General features: G+C 35.7%; 1 protein-coding gene across 3 annotated transcripts in view; it reads left to right on the top strand.

Annotated features, from left to right (window-relative positions):
- CPS1 (carbamoyl-phosphate synthase 1) overlaps nt 1-13,316 on the top strand; it is a 133,987-nt gene that overhangs the window by 70,593 nt on the left and 50,078 nt on the right. For all 3 annotated transcript variants that reach the window (XM_035726824.1, XM_027590514.2, XM_027590515.2), the window contains exon 22: nt 3,047-3,165. In XM_035726824.1, coding sequence (XP_035582717.1) covers nt 3,047-3,165 — 119 coding nt within the window. The remainder of the gene's footprint in view (nt 1-3,046; nt 3,166-13,316) is intronic.

Here is a 13,316-nt window from a genome sequence, read left to right on the forward strand (position 1 = left end):
GAATAATCTTTATTTGCTTCTTTCTCTGTGTTTAAACAACAACGACTATAAAGATCTTCCATGATTATAGGCTTTTCTGTGTAATTATTTTATTGGTCTTACTTTTAGAACAAAATAGCCCCACATTTCTCACTTCCACCCCCTAGTTCCCTTTTATGCAAATTAAATGCCATATTAATCTCCTTTCATGTTTACTATGCGTAGGGTTTTGAAGTTTCAGCTCATCTGATTTTATAAAAGGTGACTTGGGCAGCTGGGACCTGTCTGGTCAGAAATCCCTGAATGGCTTTTTGACATTTAAGGAAGCTTAGGCATTAATCCTCCAACAGTACCAAACCACACTGGAGCTACAAAGCCCTGCTGACCATTTTATATGTGCGTGTGTGCATGTGGGACGAGTTGATGAAAATAAGAATTTTGTCTTTAAAGAGGAAATCTGTCTTTGTAATTTGCCTTTGTAGCAACAGAAAAATGCTGTGAGTGATTTTGAACTCACTGCAACTTTCCCGTCCATGTACTGAGAGTCCTGCTGAGAGGGAGAAGGGGAGGGAATGTTTCCTTCGTTGCATATAATGTATACTCTCCTCACCTTTATAGTTTCTAAATGTGGGATATTAAGTTCCATTGAAATTCTGGCAGATGCTAGTGTCTTTTGATGGACATTTCTCAATATTGAGTTTCAAGGTAATAGAGAATTAACATTTTCAGTGAGCCATTTTACCTTCTTTATTGTTCTTATTTCAGTCTTTTGTTTTAAAAAAGCATTCTACCATATTCTTATGTGTAGATATACATATGATGTTTTCTTTCCAGACAAAGGGCAGTAAATGGATTTTTTCCTTAAGCGTAGTAATCCTACTTCTGCCATTTTGAGGTGGATGAAAAAGGGAAGTATTTCCAAGTTCTGGGCGAGGCTGTAAAGCTCAAGCAAATCTCTCATTCTTTTCTAACAGACTTATAAAGGATGAGAATTCAGGGGAAACATGTGGAGGTCTTTTCTCACAAGAGCCCCCTATGTATGAGCAAAAAGTGCAGGGTCTGAGGTATAAATTCTTGTCTGCCAGAGTGCCGGCAGAAGGAACTGTTTGTTGATGTCTGTTTGTTAGAGGTCGTCATTACTGTTCATTGCCCCAGCAACCAGGAACTTGGTGATTTTGACAAAGAGAGTGAGGACCGTGGAGGGCTGAAGGGGGAAAAAATGAAAGGCGTGAGTAAATCTTCGCTCGCTTTCATGGTCCTTACAAAAGGGCAAGTTGCTCTGAGGCCTGATTTTTGCTGCAGTCTTATTTCAGGATGACTTGATCATCACCTCTTTTGATCTGGGGAGAATACAGGGCATTATTTTTGATTTGGGAAACATTAGAGTAACCTTGAACTTGTTTGGGGTCATTATGAACTTTGTCAAAGCTGCCGTGCTTGAAGATGAGGTCATAAGATGGGGAAGATTTGGCTTTCGGTTAGACACGGTGGGTGTGACTGTAATTGTCCTTCCTCACAGTGAAATGAATCCAAGAGTTTAGGCTCTCTGACAACCGTGGGGTCATGAGTGTGTGTGATCATGTGAAAACTTCTTCTGGTCTGTCAAAAGTGTCACTAACTTAAGGTTCTGTCCCCCTCATAGTGTTGATGGCCAACAGCTAATTGAGCCTTTAATCACTTGGAAAATAAGACAGAACACTAAGTCCTTGGGAACCTGGCTATATATAAGGAGAATTAAACAAAAGAAACATGAATAGATGTATGAAATGAGCATGCCTTTGAGTATTTCCATTAGGTGTCATCTTACGCTAGTCAACAGAATTATGAGCTGTGCTGTGTCTCATTGTCTCTCTGGTGCTAGAAATCAGTGAAGGTTTAAAGAAAATTAAGCTCCTTGGGTTGAAATATAATAGCAGAATGACTAGTTACATATATTTCTTAATGGGATTTAAAAATATAATGTGCCATTTCTAGAATATGTGGTTTTGGAGTATTATCTGATTATTAATTTTCATTGAGTATAAACATATATCTAAAAATAGTAAAGAAGAAGAGTGGACAACTTTTGAATATCAAGGTTTGGGTTTTAAGCATTTATCTCTTCTTTCCGTTGCCTTTTCTACTCGGCTTAATGACCCATAGTTGTAATTTTACTTCTGAGAAATTGTTAAAGTAAGCTTGAGGAAAGAGCTGAGCTGCCTATCAGAACAGAAGTTATTACTATACTGTTTTGGAATATATTAGGATTTTGTAAAATGCCTTTCTTAGCCCAAAAGTCACAGTAACTGATTCAAAATAATTTTTTGTTTGAAGTCTTCTCTGAGGAAATATTCTAAAGAAATAACACTAAGTCAGATTTGATCCATAAATTTTCACTGACTGGTTTGTGTGAGTGTGGAATGAGGTAAAAAAAAAAAAACTATGGTATTTGCCAAAGGGTAATTATCCAAAATACAAGTTAAATCATCATCATATTGATTCTAGATGTTCCTACCAATTTGGCTTAACTGTAGTTTCAAGAGATTCTCTTTAATTCCAAAGAGATGTACCAAATTTAGGATATAATTAGCAACATGGTTATATAAAAAGCAGGGAAGCAGAGCCTATTAGGGGGATTTTTCTGAGCACACACAGCTCTGATTAACTCAAGACACCTCCTTGAGGGGGCGCCTGGGTGGCTCAGTCGTTGACGTCTGCCTTCAGCTCAGGTCATGATCCCGGGGTCCTGGGATCGAGCCCCGCATCGGGCTCCCTGCTCCGCGGGAAGCCTGCTTCTCCCTCTCCCACTCCACCTGTTTGTGTTCCCTCTCTCACTGTGTCTCTCTCTGTCAAATAAACAAATAAATTAAAAAAAAGACACCTCCTTGGTACGCCGTTTGTGGGTATAGTTGGCAGGGTTGGTAGGTTTATCGGGAGGAACATCAATGATATTATATCAGTTCCATTCTCAGCCTATAGCCTCAAGCTCTCTGAATAATGTAGAGAGGAATGGCTGCTATATGTTTTCAACCAAATAAGACATTTATAAAATGTTTGTCAAAGAAAGTGTCTCTTCTCCTTTTGGCAGGCCTTGGAAGACAACATGTCCCTTGATGAGATTATGAAGCTCACATCCATTGACAAGTGGTTTTTGTATAAGATGCGTGACATTTTAAACATGGAAAAGACCCTGAAAGGGCTCAACAGGTAAGGCAGTGTTGCTCTGATTCACTCCAGATATCTTCTGTGCAGCTGTTGTCTTCCTCTTACCCTTAAGCATTTGGCCAAGATTCTGCCTCCGTGAAGTAAATAGTGCCAAGGCTGGTAAGCAGTAGTGATGGCCACAAGAAATGGCAGTTTTAGATGTTTACCTTTTGAAAGGTATCTCTTGATATTTTTAACCATTTTGCACCCCTTCCATTGCCATCAAACACAGTGATATTTTTATTAGGTCTTTTGAAGTTAAAAAATTGGTGTACATCTATGAATTCATGTGCTATTTAACTTACCCCAAATTACCTAGATCAAAACATTATCAATCAATAATTAAATGAATGATATTCTTATTTTCTATAATATTTCTAAGTTCTGAAGTCTGTTTCTCTCTTTTAATATCAACTTATATATTGCTGTATGTCGATGAGCCAATGTATTCCTCTTGCATTCTACTGATATTTTTAACATTGGGACTTCCAGTTCAACATACAAATAAGCCACATTCAAGTTCTGTTAATAGATTCTTTAGCTCTCACTAATTTACATTTTTATCTCCTTCATGGCCAATTATTTTTAAAATTTCATTTCATGTTTGGAATATTTTGATAATGTCAGTGCTTTAAAATCTACTTCTTTATTTTTCATGACAAGACCATTTGTTGGGGCACCTTAGGCTTATGAAATCACAGAGAGGTTTTAAACATGGATCTTTGATAAGAGGAACATTTATTACCAATCTAGAGGAGAGAGTATAATCCTCTTTAGCTTCTCCCCTTTTAAGAGGGTTGGGAAATACACAATTATTTGAAAGAAGTCTCACCTACAAGCCTAGGCATATGTTTAGAGAGAAGGAAATGTTTTATTTGTGTAAATTATTCTCAAATGATTAGAGAAAACATAAAAATATTAATCACTTAAAATGTTGTTGAAGACAGTGGAAGTTCTCAAAGCCTACATCTGTGACGTATAATTGGGTTACTGTGTTTACCTAATCAAGATGCCCACACGAACTGGGCAGTAATAACAGTTGCTTTTCTTCTTGAGCAAAATGAGGTTCTTTTTCATCAATTGAACAGTTGCCCACAACAAATGTTTGGTTTTGGAAGTGGAGGATTCCAATCTGCCAAAAATGAAACTAGCTGCGGTTGCTTAAAAGTCATCCCTTCTAGTGATCACATAAAATGAACACCAGACAGCAAATACGTTAAGAATTGAGCCTGTACATTCATCTTAGAATTTTGCTGACTGGAGATTTCTTTTTCTTGGTTTATGAGGCCAACAGAACTTCCATGTTGATTTATAGTCTGTTCTACTGTTTCCAGTTTCAGACAACTGATTTCAAATGCCTATGAAACCACATGAGGGTGCTAGAAACTTACAGTATGCCAATTGTAGCTGTGGGAGAGACCTGGGGTGAAAAATAGCAGATGTTGTTGTGATTTAAATTTTCACTTGATATACATTCTGATTTTTGGACAAATTCTGTGTTTTAATTGAATAGTTTTTGTTACAACCAGAAGGCAGGTTGAGATTCTCACTAAGCAGAAACAAGTGTATATTGAGAATGAAAAATGTCCTTGGAGGATTAGACCCGCTTACTGTTACAGATCACTTATCTTTCTGATTTCCACGTTCTGTTATATTTATTTGCTGATAATTTAACATTTTTAGTTTCCATTTTCTGGCATAAGCATATTTGTAAATAGAGATATTTTCTATTGTTCATAATGATCAACATTAAAATTTTTTATATAAAGCTTTTAATAACTTAAAATAGTCTAAAACATTATACTTAAAGTTGTCTTTTGTCTCAAGAACTCAATAGGTGATCCATGGTATTGGTAAACCTAAACCTTGAACTCATTATTTTCTGAATGATACTTTACTGTTTAATTCTTCTTGGTTTTTGTTTGTTTGGTTGGTTTTTTGTTTTTTGATTTTGGAGTGTCCTAGATGCACACAGAGCAATTTGATAGTGATTGTTATTTAGAAGTGTTAAATAAGTTAAAAAAAATAAAAAGAATAGATGGCCACTAAAGCTACCTGTCTTAATCATTGTGTGGTCCACAGAGGTCTGAAACTGAATGGATATCATAGCTGATGGAATGTAAGTGTGTAGGACTTGAGTTTTGTTGTGCTATTTTGGTTATCTTCACCGTTACCCTGGATTATGATGTCTTCTGCTTTTTCCCAGCCTCTACATATCCAAGAAGGCTTAGTCATCAAGGCAGATACTGCTCCAACAGTAGTAATAACTCTCCATTGGCAGTTGGCATTATATAGCTGAATTATGCATTGCCAGTTTGCAGAAAGTTTATGAAGATCAGTTCTTTTTCCTTTACATTTATCTGTGGTTCACTTTGTTTCAAAATTTCAACTGTGCCAGTGTTGGAAAGGCTGACTTTCCTTGTAGACCGAGGAGGTAACTATTTGGTGTGATTTGAGATGGCCCGCAAATTCTCTTGCCTCAGCCTCTCTCTGCTGCCAATGTGCCCAGGTCCCCTTGCACTTTTCTGATAGGTCCCTGGGAAAACAGGCAGTGGGGATCTCAGCTGAGAGAAAAGCGGAAACTTAAAGAAGGGATGAAGTATAGAATGCCAGATGTGGATTAAGTTTCACTTGGTTCCTTTCCACTTGGAAAGAACGCAGGGTCTGGAGCTAATCGGATAGATAGGTGGGAAGCCCCCCCACCCCCGTGGAATTACACGTCACTTCCCTCCCTTCTCTGGCCTCACAGGGTTTCTGCTAATGTCTGCTTAATAATTTTGTTGTGAAGGTTAAACAATATAAATATAAAGGACACCTGGCACATAGTGAATGCCCAAGATGGTTTTCCCTCTTTCCCCCTGAAAATGAAAATGCTACTTATTATAATGAAGAGTATTTTGTGATTTCAGATAGATACATTTAAAGACTACTTTTTAAAGTAGTCTTTAGAGCTACACAATTTTCATTTGCTTATATATTTTGCAATATGTCATGTCTTAACTTTCTTGATGATGCACTGTCACTTTACTTGTTTTAATACCAGACCTATTTTTTTAAAAGAAGCAATGATAGCAAGTAATACAAATGCTATTCTTATCAAAAGATCAATAACACTCCATTATGCTAATGAACAAAAATTCCCACTCTACAGTTGTTAATCATGCTAAAATTCTTTTAAAATCCAATAAATAATGTTTACTAGCACAGGATGAGAACATCCTTCAGATTGATGGCCAGTCTGTGACTTGTATTTACATATAGTCATCTGAGATGAAGTTCAGAATTTGACTCCTAAATGGAATATAGCCATGTATTTAGTATATATGTGAATGTCCATAGACTGGACTGGGGAAAACAAAACAATGTTTGTAATGAGGTTGGCATTATGGAAATAACTGAGGAGTTTTCCATGTCCATGAGAAAGTGAAAATTATAGTAATTCCTTTCCTTGAAGGGTGGAGTTGAACATGTGTCTTGCTGAGGATGATATATGAAATCCCAGCCTAGTTCAGGGTGACAAGACATTAGACTAGTGTTAGAATTATCGACTCAGCGTCCAGGCTGCTAGTGCTTGCTCCCATCAGAACTCAGTTTGCCATCTCCAGCACATGAGCATAGCAATGGCAGCCCACGGGAGACTTCCAGAGCAACAGCCATTCTTACCAACTCAGGTGATAGCCGTGATTCAGACAGCTTCAGCAAAAATTTCTCTTCCCCACTTGACTTCACTGACTTTCTCCTTTTCCTCTTAAATTGTTTATTGCTGCCCAAGGGCATGCTAGGAATGTTGATGGTTCTAGGCAGTTCCCCAAATTTATAAGCTGGTGTAGTAGCATTAATCGACCTAGAGTGATAACATATTTTACAGTGAATTTCTTTAGGTTTTGAAAAGTTTCTGTTTACTCCATGTGATGTGAGTTGCATCATGTAGGATTCCAATGCCTGTAATGCATATGCGCTGGGATTTAGATGTTAATCTGTTAACTTCACGTTACTGGATCACTCTGCAGGGAGTTTAAGAAAAGTTGAGTCTGTCAGAGTTTTTAGTGGAGCTGCAACGTTTGCATAAGCTCTATCCGTTGGCTTTCACAACTGAGCTATCCACTTTTTAATATGTCTATTTTCCCCACACTTGCTCATCTTACCAACACCGACTCTTTCACACATAATGCTCCTCCCATATAGCATTTTCATAAATACTTACTACAAGAAAAAATATACTTATTTTGCTCTGTTAAAAATTACAAAAACCTCACCTATATTCCTTGCCTCCATTAGCATATAGAGAGATTCAATTTTGATCATGCAAATAAACCTGACCTGGAGGGCAAAAGTACAAGTACCATAAATCAAATAAATCAAATGTCAAATGTCTTCATCAGCTAGGTTCTCCTGATATAGCTGATTCCCTAAGATAACAAAAGAATGGATTTAGAATTATATCTTTCAATATAGAAAACTGAATTTTGATTCAGTCAAACAATTCTGAGTGCCTTTCAAGTGTAAGATGATAATCAGAAAACTTACTGACTACATATCAGTCACTGTTCTAAGCACATTATTTCATTTAGCTTTTACCACAACCTAAGGAGATCAGTAATTATCCTGATTTTACAGTTGTAAGCTGAGGCACTGAGATATTTAGCAACTTCCTTGCTATCACATGCTAATAAATGACAGATGTGAGATCAAACCTGAGCAGGACTCCAGAGCTCAGGATGTTTGATATTTCACCCCTTTGCTGTATGTAAATGTGTGTATATGTATATACACACACCTATATATGAATACATACATATATATATGTATTCACACATATAATTGTATACATGTATGTTGAGGGGTGTGGAAAGGTGAATTAAAGAGCATCTGAGGGAAATAAGTTTACATAAAATAGACACTTTCAATATAGTAATGATATTCAGTGAAGGATGACAGTCCCATCACCATAGAACTAGCACAAAGTTTTCAACTATGTTAGTAATTAATAGACAAGCACAGGTACAAGGATCTCTCAGTTGAACCCCTTTTGCTATAAGTAAGGAAGGAAGTCAACTGTAATAAAGCTTGTTTATGAGCAGGGACTATTTCAGGACATTACACCCCAAACATTTAAATTTACAACATCAAGTTGAATTAGCAATTTTAGATTGAAAGATAATAGTGATACTTAAAAAAAACAACAACAACATGAACAGGCAAGAAAAAAATCGTGAGGGTGCTAATTACCAGCTTTGAGCATCTGCTTATCGTATGTTTGTGTCTTTTTAATTTTTTTATTTCCTTATTTTGATTTTGGGTGCTTTAGCTATTTCTGATTGACATATCAAAAGGAATCTGTTGTTGTCCAATTTAGATGTTTAAAAATAGGGGATATGGCCATTGTCATACAGTTTATACCATGTAAGAATAGGAGGCTAAGATTTGGATCTATTTCTTTATTAATTGTTGGTATAAATTTAATTTACTGTAGATTAATGTACAAATTATGCAGGAATTCCTTTTGTCCAATATTCTATAGGCTTCTTTGTTTTTTTTTTACTATTTTAATTCTGATAATATTCTTTTCCTCCTTTGCTGCTGCTTACTGCTATATTCAATGTAGCATAAAAGAGTAAAGTACAATTTTGAAGGGACCAATTGTCATCTGAACATCACTATGTTCAGTGTGATAAACTGTGTCCATTGGTGAGTGCTGAAAAATCATAGGTGTGCTTATTGCTTAGGAAAACAATCTAGGGCAAACCTGGTAAGTTCCACTTGGGCATTCAAGTGCTAAATTGAGCTCAGTAAAGTTGGCCATTTTCCTGCAGCCACAAACTTCTGGCAGATGTAATAATGCAGGTGTCACCTTAGCTGGAACACTCCCTTTGAATGTCCTCTCCTACACATGTTAGTTTCTATTGGCTTTTTATTTAACTTGCTCATGAGGCAGGGCAAAACCAGATAAGAACATTTTGTCTTTTATTTGATTAAAGTTTTTTTGGGGAAAAGTGTCACCTAAAAGTTGTTAAAACTTAGATATAAGACAGAAAAATGTTGGTACTTTGCTTTCCAATGATAATTTGCCATTTCTGATAGAAGAAAACCCTAATAATGAGAAACTTTAGTCTTAAAGGGCATTAAATATAGAAATAATTTAGGGAAAGAAATATACATATTTCCTTATATCTAACATATAATAGCATGTTATAATTTTGATGATACTTTACTCTGGACATATGTTTGTGATGCCATTAGTTGTTTTCTCCACTCCAGTCTGAACATTCATATATATACTAAGTATATATGAACGAGGGAATGGTGATGGTTGGATGCTTTAGTGGAACCCATTGTCTTGATTTGCAGAAAATAGGTTATGTCCTCTGACCTCACTACCAACTCACACTGTATTTCTGAGTTTTAGTTTCTCTCTAGTTAAAAACAAAACAAAACAACACAGAAAAAGCAAACTCCATTCTTATTTTACTGGGAAGCCATGCAACTAAGATGAATATATAAGTGTATTATGTGTGAAATAATTAACTCTAAAGGAAAACAGTTTTATCAATTATTACATATTACCATTCTATGGTTTTAGTCTTCATACCCTAAACCACTTATCTAATAAACCTCTTCAAGAATACTAAAAATTGGAGCTTACATGAGAAAGTTGTTTTTTTTTTTTTTTTTCTATTTGAAAGAGGGGTATTACTGTGGGAATTTCTATGCCTCTGTGAATTAATGCCAAAAATACATTTTATTTTAAATCTGTTTTATGTTCCATGTGATAAGATATTTTAGGTGATATCATAGATTTGATAGGCCGCCATTAATTTTTTTAACTAACAATTTATTGAATCATATAGAATGTAAAAGTTTGCAGCAAATATTTAACGTTCTGAGAATCTTCATTGAATTCACTATTTAAATAGTGTTTACAAATGTGTATTTTGAAAGTGTGAGAGAGAACTTGATTCTGGCATGGGCAAAATAAATGTTTTACTCAAAATGTTTCAGAGTGATATTTAGATAATTCATAAAATGGATATTATATATTTTTGTGTATTGATTCTCAAATATTTGATAGTTCAAAAAAATCTTAAGTTGAATTAAAATAACATATACTCATAATTTGCATGTACCTATTAATAGTCAAGAATTAATAGACAAAGCTTATGTCGATATCTCTGATCTCAGCATGATGAGTTATGTATTTACTTGATGGCATTTCTCTTTATTAGGAGCTCTTATTGGGCCATATGGTATTTGTTCATCTACTCAGTCATGAGTATTTATTGGGTACCTACTCTGTGCAAGACATGGTACTAGGTCCAGTGCCATTTGTCTATGGATAATTGTTAGTCATTAACATGCCTTCACTGGGTTTATAATCTATTTTTGAATATTAAATATATACACGTGGCTATACAGAAGACAGATACTTTTAACAGACCAACTAGAGGCAGGAACACAAAGCCAGGAAAGTTAAATGGAGGTTAAAAACAAAAGCTCTAAGGCCTCTGCCTATGTTATCTCACGTAAATGTTAATTTAAGAGTTCCTAGAAGGTGTGCATCCCTACCTCATATCTTATAAATGAAACAGTTTATAAGTGGAACCCATTGTCTTGATTTGTAGAAAATAGGTTATGTCCTCTGACTTTATGTCCACTCAAACTTTTCAAGATTTCAGAGGTAGTGCCTGTTGGAGCCAGGATTTAAGTTCAGGACTTGCGGAATCCAAGGACTGCATATATCCCTTCAATATATTCCCATATATGTCCTTCAATATATCCCAGTACCAGGAGAGCCAAGAAAAGAGAGATTTTTAAAAGAAAATAAATAAAATGGGAATACATTTTCAATAATATTGCATGGTTTGGGGAGAGTAGTTAGGGAGAGAATTGAGCAAGTCCACCAAATTTGGTGATCTGGAGGAAGGAGCAGGAACTAGACTATAAGGACCGAATATGCAAGAAGAGAGGAAGCAGGTAAATGAATGAATTTTACTTAGGAAGCAACAAATCATGTTTGCTCTTACTTTGTTATGTTTCATAAAAGTGAGAATCTTACTGTAAAGAAATTAAGTCTATGAACAGAAATTAAAGTGGATGTTATCTACCTCTTTGTTCAATGTAGGTAGTAGTTGGAACCACATAGTTTCATTTCAGTGTTCTGTAATTATTTGATACATGTGGGTACCATCCTCCAATTAAATTGTAAATTCCATTAGGGCAAATTTCAAATATCATAATGTCTTAATAGGTTTTTATTATAATCTTTTCTTAAGAGCTTTTGCTGATTCGTGTGAACACAGAATGAAGTTCACTGTACTAAGGCATAGCATTAGCTCTGAAACAGATATGAATGGCTTCCAATTCTTATTGATCATACATTTTCTTGGGCATTGGCATAGAGTGTCTTCCATTGAACAGACACTCAAAAATATTTGTGTGATAATATGCCCATTAAATAAATGAATACATATTCTTGGTAGAAAATGAAAATCAGAATTTCTTAGTCATGACAAAGAAGGGAAATTGGAGTAGAAAAAAAATAGATTTACCTGGTTGCTTCAAGAGGCCCACAAAATGATTACCTGAGAAATATGTAGTCCAATGCGTTGGAAAACATTGTAAATCAGCATCTCTATGTTTTCATTTTTTTAAGTGACTATATATCTACTGATTAAGTAGGAAGACTTTGAATAAACTGCTTTCTACTAAAAGGGGATTTATCTAATTGTCTTATATTATCAAATGGAGATTTATATACACTGGAAGCATTATAATACCTATATGTACATTACAAAATCTCTATTGCCTGTTGACAACAAGCCAAAATTTTTATATTTTTGATTAAGAACAGAAAACTATCTGGGTTTTCAAAATTGCAAATTTTCTTAAAAGTTGTTGTGAGAAATATTCACTGGTATTTACAGTTGTGGTGAAGGTTCTAATTTAATTACCCAGCGAAGAAGGTTAAGGCAAAAAAGATATATTATTTATAAGACAGAGATCTATAGTTCTCTGGTGACCTAAAGGTGCATTTCCATTATAATGCGGGTGGAAAATATCACTAGTCTATTTTTGTGGATGGTGAAACTGAGTCACATTGAGGTGTGTGTCATGCTTTCTGTCACAGCAGTCAGAGGAAAGCAAGGAATCTAGCCCAGGGCTTCTGCCTGTGGTTCTAGTCACTAACCCTTTTCAAAAGCTTCTTTTTAGAGATATGACTTTTAAATCAGACAGCTGGAGATCAGTTCCTCCTTAGCTATCAAGTTGTGAGCTGTGTGTTTTCCTGCCTGAATTGTTGACCCCACTTAGAGCAGAAGCATTGTAAGAGATGTGCCCTTCTCTAGAACTCTTGGGGGGAAAATGCAGGGGCCTGGCAGGGAGAAAGCCTTGGCGAGTCACCTTTAAAAGATGTAAACAGAATTTTCATGGGTATGGAGAGCTGGGATAAGGGGTTTCCTTTTACATTTTGCCATATTTCAAATAGAAGACTGTCTATATACATGTATACATGTACATACATACATACATATACATGTATTTTTTCTTTAAATAAGATGCAAACACCTTATCCTCCATGTTAATGCAGGTCAGTAAAAATCTGAAGTGTACAATGGAAATTACATTTACACAAAAGAGTCTGGCTCAGGTGTAGTTACAGAAGCTAGATAATCACAAACTGGCCCCCAGAATTTTTTCACCTGCTCATTCATACCTGAAGTGTCTTTGTGGTGGCGTAGAGCCTCTGAATCTGCCCTTGGAGGTGAAATGCATGATTTTCATCCTGAGGAGTGTAGGTTAGTGGCCATGCCTCAAACCCTACCCTACCACCTACTCTTCAGCGGATGGACTGATTTAATTGACCATCCTTTGCTCTAGGCAGCTTAAAGGGAGAGCTACTCAATTTGCTCTTGACTATAGTCATTAGCATGAAGTAAATGAGAATTTTTGCTGTCTTGGGTGTTAATGCTTATTTTTATGTCTTCTTCCGAAAAACACTCAGTGGTAAAGAATTTTGATTTCCATGTAGGTAGTAATCCTCAAATTGACATAGATCTAATGCGATATAGTCATCAGGAATTTAAAACTAGATTTTTTTTCACATCCTCCTAGAAATGACTTTCCATTTTACCTCCTTTCTAGAAAGGGCTTACATTTGC

This window comes from Zalophus californianus, chromosome 3, assembly GCF_009762305.2.
Source record: "Zalophus californianus isolate mZalCal1 chromosome 3, mZalCal1.pri.v2, whole genome shotgun sequence".
NCBI lineage: Eukaryota > Metazoa > Chordata > Mammalia > Carnivora > Otariidae > Zalophus > Zalophus californianus.